The 14,030-nt window shown below is 45.9% G+C and overlaps 1 protein-coding gene across 11 annotated transcripts in view; it reads right to left on the bottom strand.

Annotated features, from left to right (window-relative positions):
* TBC1D1 (TBC1 domain family member 1) overlaps positions 1 to 14,030 on the bottom strand; it is a 226,405-nt gene that overhangs the window by 77,647 nt on the left and 134,728 nt on the right. For 4 of the 11 annotated variants that reach the window (XM_005207835.5, XM_005207841.5, XM_010806056.4 and 1 more), the window contains 4 exons: positions 13,575 to 13,855; positions 11,483 to 11,644; positions 10,516 to 10,635; positions 9,407 to 9,546 (listed from right to left, as the gene is read on the bottom strand). In XM_005207835.5, the coding sequence (XP_005207892.1) occupies positions 9,407 to 9,546; positions 10,516 to 10,635; positions 11,483 to 11,644; positions 13,575 to 13,855 (703 nt within the window). The remainder of the gene's footprint in view (positions 1 to 9,406; positions 9,547 to 10,515; positions 10,636 to 11,482; positions 11,645 to 13,574; positions 13,856 to 14,030) is intronic. The other 7 variants (XM_005207838.5, NM_001166524.1, XM_024993032.2 and 4 more) reach the window with 4 other exon arrangements.

The raw sequence follows: 14,030 nt of genomic DNA, 5'->3' as shown, positions 1-14,030 counted from the left end.
TACTCAAATAAGCTGCAAATCAGTGAGGAAGGTACATACTATAACAAAAACAAGACCAAAAACAAAAACACGGGAAAAAAGAAAGCACACTTTTCTGGGATTGAAAAAAGAAAGAAGGGCCAGCAAGACACAGGGAGCAACACTGCCACCAAGTGGTAACAGTGCCTCAAGTCATCCTCTTCAGTTCAGTTCAGTTCAGTCACTCAGTCGTGTCTGACTCTTTGCGACCCCATGAATCGCAGCACGCCAGGCCTCCCTGTCCATCACCAATTCCTCGAGTTCACTCAGACTCACGTCCATCGAGTCAGTGATGCCATCCAGCCATCTCATCCTCTGTTGTCCCCTTCTCCTCCTGCCCCCTATCCCTCCCAACATCAAGTCTTTTCCAATGAGTCAACTCTTCACATGAGGTGGCCAGAGTACTGGAGTTTCAGCTTCAGCATCATTCCTTCCAAAGAAATCCCAGGGCTGATCTCCTTCAGAATGGACTGGTTGGATCTCCTTGTAGTCATTCTCTTACATTTAACTAAAACAGCAGTTCCACAATTAGAATGTTTTGGGTGGGTTTAAAAAGATAGGAGGATTCAAGCCCATCCCCACCCCTTGAGATGATGAGAGCATAGGGGCAGCTGTGGCCCACATACTAAGTTTCCCCGTGTGGCTGATACACAGTGAATGGTGAGAACTGGGGATCAAAACAAAGGATCACTGTGACGCTTACAGGTTCCAGTTAAGTCCTACTTGCAGTTATTCTACTTATACCATCTGTTACAATTTCCCAATGGCATATAAATTCTTGAAAATTTGCCATGAACAATATAAAATAAATCATAGTACAACAGTTTCTACATTTTTCAAGATATAAAATAGTCATTATGAAGATTCTGATTATACTCCTTGGTTTTGCCATTACTATTTACATCTAATATCTAATCCAACTGACTTAACTGTGTCATAAATCAGGCATATTGACACAGCTATACTCACAACACAAAAACCCTTTGAACTTCAGCTTCACTGGATTAGTTACTTATACAATGGGTTTCAAATCAATAAGTCTGATCTATATTAGATGAGTTTTCTTTTTCCTTTTTTAAAACAAGACATGTAAAAATTTGACTCCTTCTATTGTTGGCAAAATTGGTAAATGCACAGTATAACCTGAGATGCTTAAATGAAAGGCATTGAACCAAGACTAAAATTGTTCCTTGGCACACAGAGGTAAGTAATTTCCTCCTTCCATAGTTGGGAGTTACCTAAAAAATCATTTCTTAACAACAAATAATTCTTTTTTTTTTTTTGTATGAAACACTAGGAGGAAAAACCATGGACTATTTCTACTACTGAACATCTAGTCAGAAGTTGATTTTCAGCATTTTTTGTAGGCCTGACGATTAGGTCAGAGCCCACAGCTAAGAAAACAAACACCTGCACAGCCTCTGTTCCCGGGGCCGCCCAGGAAACAAAGCTCGGCTGCGAGCGGAGCAGCAGGGACGAGGCAGACGCCATATGTTTAGCTTCACTTGGCACGCTGTCAGACTCTTCTTTATCCCTATTACCACATGTTTTGTATCACTCCATTTTCCCACCAGATCAACTCTTTGCGTCTCCAGGCAGCACAAATCCTCTCAAAAAATCTAGGTCACTTATGACCTAGATTTATTTGAGGTCCGACACACGTGGGTGACGCCTCGGGTCATCTACATGAGGAGACACACACAGGAGTCCTGACCAAGGACTAGACGGTCTGGGCTGGATGGACCACCGTCGCGGTTCTAAGTGCCTGCACTCACAGTGGGCCAGTATCATCAGTATCACCAGGGAGCCTGTCAGAAACTGAGACCCTCTGGCCCCACCAGATCCAGACACCAGAATCGGCCTTTAGGGGATCACCAGACACCTGTGAGCACAATGGTAGTTTGTGAAGTGCTGTTCTAGGTCATGATCTGGAGAAAGCCACATAACCTACAGGTATGTTCACTCCCAGCTGAGAGATGACAGCATCCCTGCCGCCTGTACCTTCAGGGCAGGCCCGTGGTGGGGACCAATGGTGGGAAGGCTTTGAAAGTGACAAAGGGCCGTTATACAGACATGAGCAACACGGGACAGCTATGTCTGCCCTAAAAGTGCAGCCTTAAACACATCCAACCTGCAGGGCTCTGCCCTGTAACAGATTTCACTGAACGCCCACACCACCCTCAGTCATCAAGTTTACAGTTTACCAAGTATGGACCTTCCACATACCCAGTCTCTCACAAACCTTTCACCCAAAGAACTGGTAACACAAAGAAGAGAGAATGCCTTTTCCCTAGGGGTCCTGGGGCACCAGCCATGAGTGGCCATAAATTCAGACCATCAGTGAAAACTCTGCTTTAAGTGTAAAACACTACACAGCTTTTAGTATTCCACTTTATGATCTACCTATGTTTGTCTTATCACAAAAAAGTCTGCCTCACCAAGTCTTCAAGTACAAACTGGTGACGTCCTACTTTTACCGCAGTTTCCCTGTGATGCAGTGGTGCTGCTGACATGACCTACCAGCTGAAAAGCAGAGAGCCCCCATCCCCTCCACTGCCTCTGGGGGTCAGAATGGAAATCACCCTGCTGGACTCTGCTAAAATAACTTCAAGTGGGAATCCCTACAAGAAACCAACTGGTCTATGTTGAGTTTAAAAAAAAAAAAAAAAAAAAACCAGCCTGGGATTTAGGAATATTTATGATGGATCTACTAAATATTTCTAAATAAATTTCAAAATGTAAAATAACTGAAGTCCACCAACTTCAGACAGGTCTCCGAACATAAAGTTCAGATACCTGCAACTCAATTATTTCATAGGGATTTTGTGCAAAGTCACACACCCCTGAGTATAGGACAAGCTGACTCTCGGGCAGTATTTGCTCAGTCTAATCTCCCTGCCTCTGTCCACACTGCCTGGCCTTGTCCTTTCCCCTCTCTTTACAATATATTTAGTTGGAGTCACACTCCCTAGTCACCGACACATTTCTCTCCAGGTTTTAGCCCATCTGTACAAATCAGGGGAACCTTCCTGGTGGTCCGCTGGTTGAGACTCCGTGCTTCCAAAGCAGAGGGTTCAATCTCTGGTCAGAACCCATACCTGTCCCAACTTGCCATGGGGTGTGGCCAAAAATTTTGTTTTAATTTTTAAATCAGAACCCCAAAATTATAGAAAATTTTATTTATCCTTCACTTATCTTTACTGCTCTGCAAATACCATGGTTTTTAAATTACGAGTTTGCTTTATTAGTATTTTATAAGTGGGACAAAATAGATGGGACAGTACAAATACCCGTTTCAAGTTTTTTTTTACCTGGAACAAAGGTTAACTTGTCTGTTTAACTGAAGTTTGCAGTACCAGAATATAAATACAAAGTAGTCACAGTTGCTCTGAGCGCCTAAAACACTGTAAAAGGCATTTGCTAAGTGCGCCTTACAAGCAGACTTTTGTGTCCCTCATGCCACGGGTTGAAGACACTGGGGCTGCCTCGGGTCCCCCCACAAGAGGAGCAGACAGACACCCAGAGGCACCCCTGACAGCACACACTCTGCCTGGCACGGTGTGGTTGATGCAGGGATCTCTGGGGCCCTCAACTGCCTGTGGATCTGGAGGTCTCATGCTGCTGCTGCTGCTGCTGCTAAGTCACTTCAGTCGTGTCCGACTCTGTGCGACCCCATAGACGGCAGCCCACCAGGCTCCCCCGTCCCTGGGATTCTCCAGGCAAGAACAGTGGAGTGGGTTGCCATTTCCTTCTCCAATGCATAAAAGTGAAAAGTGAAAGTGAAGTCGCTCAGTCGTGTTAGACTCTTTGTGACCCCATGGACTGTAGCCCACCAGGCTCCTCTGTCCATGGGACCTTCCAGGCAAGAGTACTGGAGTGGGGTGCCATTGTCTTCTCCGGAGGTCTCATAGCTGGAGGTAAACACACAGAGGGTATGTGAGCCCAAGTGGTCCCAGGCCACAGTGGAAACACTGCTCTCTGTACCTTAAGGTTGGGAAGCAGACAGTGGCAGAGAATAAAGACGATCCGTCAGAAGAAAATTCAGACAGATATAAAGAGATCAACCTCCCTCCCAGCACACCCTAGTCCCAGGGCTAACATGTGGGGAGGGAAGGTGATTAACTGAAGGCAAGCCTGTATGTCAAAATGCTCTGAAACGTGTTGCTGCCTGGCCAGCAATGGGACAGAGGGACAGACTGAAAACAAACACCCCATGCAGAGAGAAGCAGGCCCACAGCGCCACACCCAACTTCCAGCCTGGGGTGCGGTTTCATGGGAGCCGTGGGGCACAGGCCCATGGCTCCAGTCCTGCCCACCAGTTCTGTGCTTTGGGTAAGATGACTTAAACCACTCCAAGCCTCTGCTCCCTCATCTGTGAAACTGGTGTAATAAGAACACCGACCTTCATAAGGTTGACTGGGAATTAAAGGAAACAACTCATGTAGAGCACTGGCCAAAAATAAGGGTGATAATTATCACAGCAAGTCAAGAGTTGTGTTTTTATTTTCTCTTCTCTATTTTATATGCAGAGTTCCTACCATATAATTTAAAAGGCAGCATTTCTTAATTCTGTAAGAGCAAAAAGGACATAAGCAGGAAGAAGCAGGGAGTTGAGAAATCACTAAGGACCAAGTATTATGTTTGTAAGAATCTGAGCAAGTTACTTGTCTTCCCTTAGAAGTCATGGAGCCTGGGGGCTGGAGGAACCTGATGATAAAGATAATACTTAAGCAAATAACCAGAATATGTTTCAAAGTGAGAAATGCTATGGAAAAAATCACGATAAGGAGACGAGGAATATCTGAAGGGATGGGGGTGCAACTTGAAGTACAGTGGCTGCTGCAGCCTCAGTGAAAAGATGATGTTCAGCAATAATCTGAAGCAGGTTGGGGGGTTATTCATGGGGGTTGTCGGGGGGTGGTGAGGGGGATGGGGAGAAAGCATTCCAGGCAGAGGGAACAGCCCGAGCACAGGCCTCAGCAGGGAGCCCACATGGCGAGCATGAGGGTTCCAAGCAGAAGCCTCTCTCAGAGAGGCCAGGAGGACACTGCGCCGTGACGGTCACCCAACGCAGCATCAGGGTCCCTGGGACACCTTCCTGCAGGAGGCAGTGGTAAAGCCAACAGCAGCTGCATAGTCTGGGCCCTGACAAGTCAGTGAGGACGGCAGCGTAGGAGCAGAGGGCAGAGCCTGCGGCCCGCAGTATTGTTCCATCACGGAGAGACACCGAGGGCAAGCCTCGTTAACTTTACACAGCTTGCCACAAGGCACTGGCCACCAGCGCGAGCTTCAAGACCACCCTCAAAGGACTGGATGATGCTGTAGCACTTCACAGGTACGAACTAGATAAACACTACCTTAGAAATCTTTCTCCATCAAGACCAGCTAGGACTTGGTCCAATTTTGAAATAACAGTTCATGCCCCAGAGGACAAGATATGGTAAGAGCCAAGAATGTGAGTTAATCACCTAAAGCAGAGAGAGGCTACGAAAGTGACCTTAATTACCTAAAGAGGATTGCACTGCATGGGTGGGAGACGGAGGGATGCAGAGCTGGGTTCTGGGTCCCTCGGGGGCCAACTATGCTCAGCGACAGGACTCTGACTAGAGTGGACTCGGCAGTAACACCGTGCTGGGGCGAAGGACTGAGGGCAGTCAGCCTGGAGAAGACTTTCAGAGGAAGCAGCAACCCCATGACCCTCTGTCATATGAAGAAAGGAAGTGCAAGTAAGTGCATTCTGTGTGGCTCAGAGACCAGGAGGAAGGAGGGATGGAACCACAGGGAGACAGGATGTGGCTCCACCTAAGGAAGCTTATTTGAAAGCTTAGAACCACTCCAGAGTGGGCCAGGCTGCTTCACACCGTCGTCCACGGCCCGTATCACACTCCTGGCCACTGCGCTGAGTGTTTAAACACACTGTCAGTACGTGTTACACATCTGAATACACTAAAGACATACACACTTCGAGCCCACCAGTCCCCACATAATACAGCCACGGCCACACGGGGGCCCTGTTGTCAAACAGCGGAACTCCATGTCTGGCATTATTGTTATCCTGTTGTTGCGATCACAAAGCACAGCTCAGGGTCCCCTCCTGGGCCTCCTTCCCTCTGGTCCCTTCTCTGCCCCCATCTTCCACTCCCCCAAACGAAGGAAGAGCCCTCTGCAGCAGGGGGGCCTGTTCACAGCATCCTGGCCAGAAGGCTTGGCCACCAGCTCACCACGATCGCAGACAATCAAAACCCTGACTGCTCAGCCCAGAGCTCCCCCAGAGCTCCAGCGGCAGGAAGCCCCCTGCTGGAGGGGCCGAGGCCAGAGCAGCTTCCAGTGGGACCACCAGAGTGACTTCCACACAAGAGTGGTGACTATACCAGATATATTTGCACCACTGATTTTTTCTAACATTATGAATTCTGAACACTTTTCACACTGTCAGTAAAAACAACACACTCCCTTATTTCAATCAGTGTGGCAAGAGGCCTAATGAATACAGCATCGAAGGTGAGAAATTAGATAGGCTGTTCCAGACCATGGCCCCCAGGGTATAAGCTGGGGCCTGGACCAGGCACTCTGCTCCTGCTGTCACAGGCAGCTACCTGAGTGAGCTCTCAGTCTTTCCCTCAATTCTCTCCCTAAGTGCATCCTCATAACCATTCAGACCATGTCAAAGAGACTACCTCTGTACTTTCCTACAAACAAGGAGGTGACCCTGGGGGCCTGGCAGGCGGATACTGGGGTGCTATTTTGAGCACCATTTCCAGAAGGGGAGATGGACACACCAAGCGCTCGGTTCCCAGTTCCCTGGAGACCATGCTGCCAGGTGTGCAGGGTATTGGATGGATCTGCCCAGTGTTCTGACCTCTGGGGCAATAACCACGGATTCCATCTCATCCCCTGCATGCTTCTGGCCAGCTGTTTCAGAGTGTCCAGAAGTCACCCAAAAATGCTGTCTCCTATAAAGACCATCGTAAGACTACAACGTGGAGTTAATTATCCATTTCTTACAACATTTCCAGACAAAACTGATTTAAAAGTTTCCTGCTTAACTTTCAAAGGGAGAATTCAGACACAGACAGAGGCGTTCCGCCCATCCCTTTTCTAGGTGCTGGGGCGACACAGGATCACACACTCTCATGCTGCCCACAGTGCCGTCTCGCCCAATTTATCTTGGGGTTCTCCAGAGGACCGAGTGTACACCAGCACTGACTCAGGTCCCCCCAGACACCGACTAGGAGATAGGAGTGTCCGTCCTGTCCAGAAACTCGGGTTATTTCCAACACCAGAGCAGAGTGGCACCAGGGTGGGGCCTGAAGAAAGAGGCCAGAGCTCCAACCAGGAGCTGTGCCTTTTATCTGCCTGGTGAAATGGCCACCACCCTTCTATCGCCACCTACCCTAGCAGACCCCTCTGCCTTAGAATTTTAAGAAAAGAATTTTTTTAAAAGGAGAGAACTAGATTACACAATCTGGCTGTTGAACATTAGTAGGCAATCTACAACATGAAAATAAAATCTTTAAAACTTTCTAAAATGACAGATTGAAATAAATTCAGTTTACTAAAAAAAATTTTAAATCACACTGAATTAATAAATCATGTTCCCTTACACTGTTCCTGCCAGGAAACATCGGTATAGGAACCTAAACACATCAGTGCTCCAAACTCAACAATGGTAACAAAAATGCTCCCACTTTACATTTGACATGCCTTTAGGCTTTCAAAGTACTTTCACATTTATAATTTAATGTAATTCCACGAGATAGGAAGAGCCAACACTACTGTGACCATTTTATAATCATAGAACTAAGTACAAATGAAGTTACATGTTTTACATCACAAAGCTAGCTGAGCCCAAACCTGGTTCTTGTTTAATCTGGCAGAAGATTCAGGATCCAAATTAACATTAAGAACTCTGGGGGGGGGAGTGGTGGGGGGTAAGAGAGAAGAAACCACAGCGAGCGGGGAGGGAACAGGGAGAAAGGCTTCCTCCAATAGTCACACCGCCTCCCAAGACAGTTACATGGAACCTAGTCTGAAAACCCTCAGATTAGCCTTGGCTGTGTCCTAAGAGACAAAAAGCAGCGTGAGTCTACACTACAGGCAATCTTGAAATCTGAGGAATTCAAGTAATCTTTGGAGAGCGACTGTTTCGCTGTGCTTTTGTAACACTTTCTGATTAGGAATATTAAGGAAAGCAAATATCTATTGTTCAAAGTTTATGACCTCACTGGGCAAAGAAAAATCTTAATTTTAGTCAATGGAACTTCATTTAAACTCCTCTTTCACATTATAACTCAACATGCAAAAGCCTAAAAATAAACTTTAGCACATTCTATACCACTCGCAATGCAAGTGGAAAAGAACTCGCCTCCCAACACAGGACATTAAGAGACGCAGGTTGGATTCCTGGGTCAGGAAGATCCCCTGGAGAAGTGTATGGCAACCCACTCCAGTATTCTTGCCTGGAAAATCCCATGGACAGAGGAGCCTGACAGGCTATGGTCCATAGGGTTGCAAAGAGTTGGACACAACTGAAGTGACTTAGCATGAACACGCACATAGGTATACCTTGTTTTACTGTGCTTATTAGCTTTACTGTTCTTCACAGATACTGCATTTTTTTAGAAACTGAATGTTTGTGGCAACCTTGAATTATCAGATGATGGTTAGCATTTTTAGCAATCAAGGTTTTTTTTAGCTGAGGTATATGTGTCTTTTTTAGACATAATGCTATTGTACACTTAAAAGACTGCACTGTAATGTCTACTCTATACTACAGTGTAAACATAACCTTTATGTGCACTGAGAAATCAAAAAATTCATGTGATTCGCTTTACTGAGATATTCTTCTTATTGCATCTCTGAGGTCTGCATGCATTTCTTTGGAGGGCACAAAGATGATGAGAAAGAGTCCTCCCGTGACACCAGACCGATGGACAGCAATCAACAAGGCACAAGGCAGCACAAGTGTGACCAGTGGGGTGGCGGTACCTCAAAAACCCACCATGTTAAGGCAGGGTGTAAACTGACACCTTGATTGCAGAGGGAGAAAACAGACAAGCCTGGGAACGTATCAGGAAGAGAAGAAAGGATATGGGGGATTCGAGTTGAGCTCCCAACATTCCCTGGGGGGGCAGGGCAGGGGTAGTCACAGAGGCTCAGCAGAAGCACTGTTTGTAACACAAGGTGTTGTAAGCTGCTGAATGCTATTACAGGCTTCCAGGAATGTGGGATCCTCTGAAAACAGTGACAGGCATTGGCATTTGAACTTCCTAACCTGGGAACTTTAAAATCGGGGGATGATTTTAACTTGAAATCTCATTTCACCTCTTCTTTCACCAAACACGAAACTCAAGCCGGAATCCAGGCTCACATGCGGGGTGGGCCTCACCTTCGTATCTTTTGGGGGACTCGCAGGCCTTCTGGGGGGTGGCTACCCGAAGGAAGATCTGCTGCCTCCACGAGTGTCTCCGTGTCTTCACAGGGGTCCTGCTGGCATCGCTGATGTGGTCGGCTTTGGACTCAAAGTCCCTAAAATTAAAGACAGTTGTTTATGACTGGTGGGGAGATACAAGCAGGTATTTTAGCTTGACTTTTTGTCTTTTTTAACCGAGCACTAAATTATAAATTATCTCTGTACAAGCAAATATAACTAGATAATCACAGGTGTCAATCAAGCTGGTGGCGGGGCAGCAGTCCTACAGAACTGCTTTCTGAAAGGGTGCTCTTTATGGTAGACTATGGTTACATGTCCTTAATTTATTTTTATTGTAAAAATATTACAAACTCCACTCCATGGACCTTAGCTTCCAACTAGGCCTCTCTTGATGCCACTTTAGAAAAGAAAAATGGCCTAAAGGTGGGGGGGGGGGGCGCCGTCACCAGGTTCACAACTTCCCCTAGTCTGTGTGTGAGAAGATCTCCTTAGCATAGCCGTATGTCTCCAAGCATCACCTCAAAAAATAACTAAATAAATAGATTACACAGAACCAGCAAGGGCAATAATGATGCAGTTACTTGCTAATGATGACTTTTAATACCCGTATGTTTTAAATGACAAAACAAAGTATATTTTTCAATATACATAAATAACAATTTTCCTATTCATAGGACAACGTGGGGAACCCTTGTAGGTTGCACCTGAATTTATACCCACAACTGAACAAGCATCTGAACTTACAGACCAAACATCCTGACTGATTTATTGGCAGCCATATATGCTTATCTAGAAATACCTCTATCACTCAGAGAAATGGTTAAGACTTCCTCTAATTTTCTGAAAATAACAAAATATAAATAAACTAATTCTAGTCAAAATTGGGTAGCAAGTTGATTCCATATTTTTTAAATTACATTCAGTAAGAAAAAAAGTGTAAGAAAAAAGATATAATAGATCTAGTGAAAATGACTTTGGAAATGGCAAAAGAACAGCTAAAAAAATCCCTGTGTCTAACAAGCAACATATACACCCAGACTTGATGTATCTAAATTGAACCCTACCTTTGAGTGTTCATAAAGTCAGAGGTGTTATTTTCATCTACAGGAGCCAGAAATTTTAGAAAATTTGGCACAGAGGAAGAGGAATGAAGTTTTTTCCGCAGGGCATTACGGTAGGAGATGCTGAGAGTATGGTTGAAAAAAGAGTTTAGGGTAAACACAAACACACAAACTGTAAAACAAAACCTTCAAAACAGAAGACACATTTTATACATCTAATGATAAGAAAATTAAAGCAAGTAAGAAGTCAAAAACAGTTTACAAATGAGATTTAACTTTCATTTTCAGTCGAATAAAATTCTACTATTTTAAATGAAAGGAATCAATGAACTAATTAACATCAGTCCAATCAGTTACACAAGATGAATAAATTCTAAAGATCTGCTGTGCAACACTGTGCCTGCAGTTTACAATGCAGTGCCCGTATAGTTAGTAATATGTGAATACATGAAAAATGTGTTGAGGATAGATCTCATTTTAAGCATTCTGACCAAATAAAAACAAAACCACAGCAATAAAATTCAGTCCATCATCCAAAGTGATTCTTTCTTTTCGAAGTAGAAAAATAATTTTTCTAAATTAATGAGGAAGTTTCTGAAATGGCACAAATTGCAACTTATATAATCAAGCACATTGCCGTTAAACCTGTGTGTGTGTGTGTGTGTGTGTGTGTGTGTGTGTGTATGTACACACACCAGAGCAGGGGAATGTGAAAAGAAGTATCACATCTTGCCCTCAAGATTGTTTTCACAACAATTTTGAGGGAATTAATCAATGGTAAAATTAAATGGATTCAAATGATAGACTGAAAATAAGAAAAGCACAACCAAACAAGCACACACACACACACACACACACACACACACACACGCGGTGGCCCCGGGGTCCTGTGTGGACATGCAGCACACCCTCTCTGCGTGACCATCCTGGGAAGACCAACGACACTGCACTTGCCATGCGGGCGGCTCACCTCTTTGGCACGGCATTCCCACTCTGTTCTCCACTCGGGTTATGTTTGAGGTACTTAAAAAAATTAGGCGAGGAGGCGGAGGGGTTAAGACGAGGTGGAGGAGCAGGAGCTGAAGACTGACCTGAGGGACTTTGAGACTCGCCAACAGGTGGACAATTCCCACTAAACAGCAAGTAGAGAGAGGCAGGGGAGTTAGAGGGAGGGGGAAGGAGCCACACCGGAAAAGCAGAGGACACATGGACACAGGAACTGTCAGTCAGTGGGTGCGCTCCTCTTCAGCACCCTCATCCCCACTGGTAAAGCAGCTCAGTCAAGAGGGCGCCATGAAAGGTCCTGCCTGATCACGTCCCACACTCGGAATGACCCCAAGACATCCATTTCCTCCACTCCCTTCTTAGGATCTGACAGGGAAAAAAAATTAATTAAAAGCAAAGGAAAGCAAAACAAAATCCAGAGTTTTAGAAATACATCTCTCTTCAAAATGAATAATAAGCTGCCTTGAATGTCAAAGTCTCATTTCCTGTGCATAAGTGAGCAGAGAGGTCATGAAGGGTCACGCAGAGCAGAAGAGACATGCTGCAGGGAGACGGGGAGGACAGTCCCACGTCCTCTCACCATCCACACCAAACACAACCCTACAGGAAGCTGCGTTCTTCGGGGAGAAGGGAAATGGACGGTCAGGAATTCTAATTTCCTGCCACCTCCGGCTTGTGTGAAACAGCAGGCTTTAGCAAGAGGACTAAGAACCTCCAGACAGGAAGGTTTCCATCATCGCTGAAATGCCAGAAAAAGAGGGATGGGAGTGCAGTGGAGAGGCAGAACAAAAGAAGCGTGTGCACGGGGTTTTAAGAAACATGATGAGAACCCATAAAGCCTCAAACTATGCTTGTCGTGACTCCATGGGTAAAGAATCCGCCTGCAGTGCAGGAGACAGAGGAGATGCAGGTTCGATCCCTGCATTGGGAAGATCCCCTGGAGGAGAAAATGGCAACCCCCTCCAGTATTCTTGCCTGGAAAATTCCATGGACAGAGAAGCCTGGCGGGCTACAGTCTACGGGGTTGCAAAGAGTTAAACACAACTGATCACATGGCACATTCATCTCTAGAACATCACAGAATTGAGTATTAGCTTCTGAAGCAGGTCATGCTTTGGGATCACAGGTATCCAGCCAAAGTCCAAAAAACCACATAACTATTTTCAATAGTTATGAAAATAAAAGCTGAAAGATTATGAAAACAAAGCTGAAAGATTCCACAGCCTCATCCGAGATTGCTAGCACATGTCGTCCTTCACCAGCAACGTATCAGAGCGCCTCCCCACCCCGTGTGGACATGACATGTCCTGGTTTCTGTTGTCACTGGTCAGAGGGAGGCAGCGGCTGTACACAGGTGCGGCCTGTTTCATATTTACAAGGTGAGAAGCTTCGGATTTTTGAAGTGATTTTTACAGACACCCGTGTCCATCATGTCTCTGACACGTGAGGTCAAATTAACTGCCATGGGACCCCTGAAGGAAGTGGAACTTCTGCTGCTGTACTGCTGACCCAGCTCTAGAAGCAGGACATTCCAACTGCTCACTACGGCAATTTATTAAAATCAGTAAGTGTTACTGCAAGAATCCAGAATTCTCACATTGGAGGTGATTTTCGAGACCATCTATTCCAATCATGTCCTGCAGTGAAGTCAAATAACTCTGCCAGTCAGGGACAGAGTCCCCACATCACTGTGGCCCAGGCCCCCACCTTCAAACGAGTACTTTCCTGCCCACCTGCTCGCTGCTCTCCTCTAGGCTAGTGGCAGAGTTCCCAGTCACGGCTGCCTCTCAGACCGCTACGCATCTCAAGGGCCATTTCTGCTCATCTTATCTGCTTCCTCACAGTCCCTGCACTTGGACAAGTCATGGGTATCTCTTACAACTACATCTCTCCCAAGAGAGGAAGGTGAGAGAGACACGTTACTCTTTTTAAGCCAAGAGTGAAACCGGACTCAGGTTTCTTTTTCGCTCAACAGACATGCCTGGGATGCACATACCTGGCAGTAACATATGCCCCAGCTATTCATACAACAAATCTACATTTTCAACAAATCTTACTTTCGTTCATGAGGCGTCTCTGTGCTCACTGAGTGATACCTCACAAGTTTCCTTTGCGAGACCCCTGGAGACCCTCGCACCAGCTGTGGAGGCTCCTGGCATTCCACGGGAACATGACTCAGGGTGTTGGCGCGCCTTCGGAAGCCCTGCTTGGGCGAGAGCAGGGCTGGCTCTTCTGTGAGTTGGCTCTCTGAGTCACTGGACAGGTCGTCCGAGGAGCCGAGGAGCCTGAAGCAGCTCTCGGAGATGGGCAAGGCCTCCTTTTCATAGCCAGACGGCTCCTGGTAGCAGACAGACAGCAGATCAGACGTATCACAGGGCACTGGTGGCATTTACAAATCTCTGATTCCAGTGGCAGGAAAACATTTCAATATGTAAGCACATCTTCTGGTCATAATGCCATCCAGAGGCCACCAAAAAAGGCAATAAAGGCCCATTAAGTGCCTCCTCCTTGGC

This window comes from Bos taurus, chromosome 6 (genome assembly GCF_002263795.3).
Source record: "Bos taurus isolate L1 Dominette 01449 registration number 42190680 breed Hereford chromosome 6, ARS-UCD2.0, whole genome shotgun sequence".
NCBI lineage: Eukaryota > Metazoa > Chordata > Mammalia > Artiodactyla > Bovidae > Bos > Bos taurus.
This window is presented reverse-complemented; position numbering and strand designations above follow the sequence as displayed.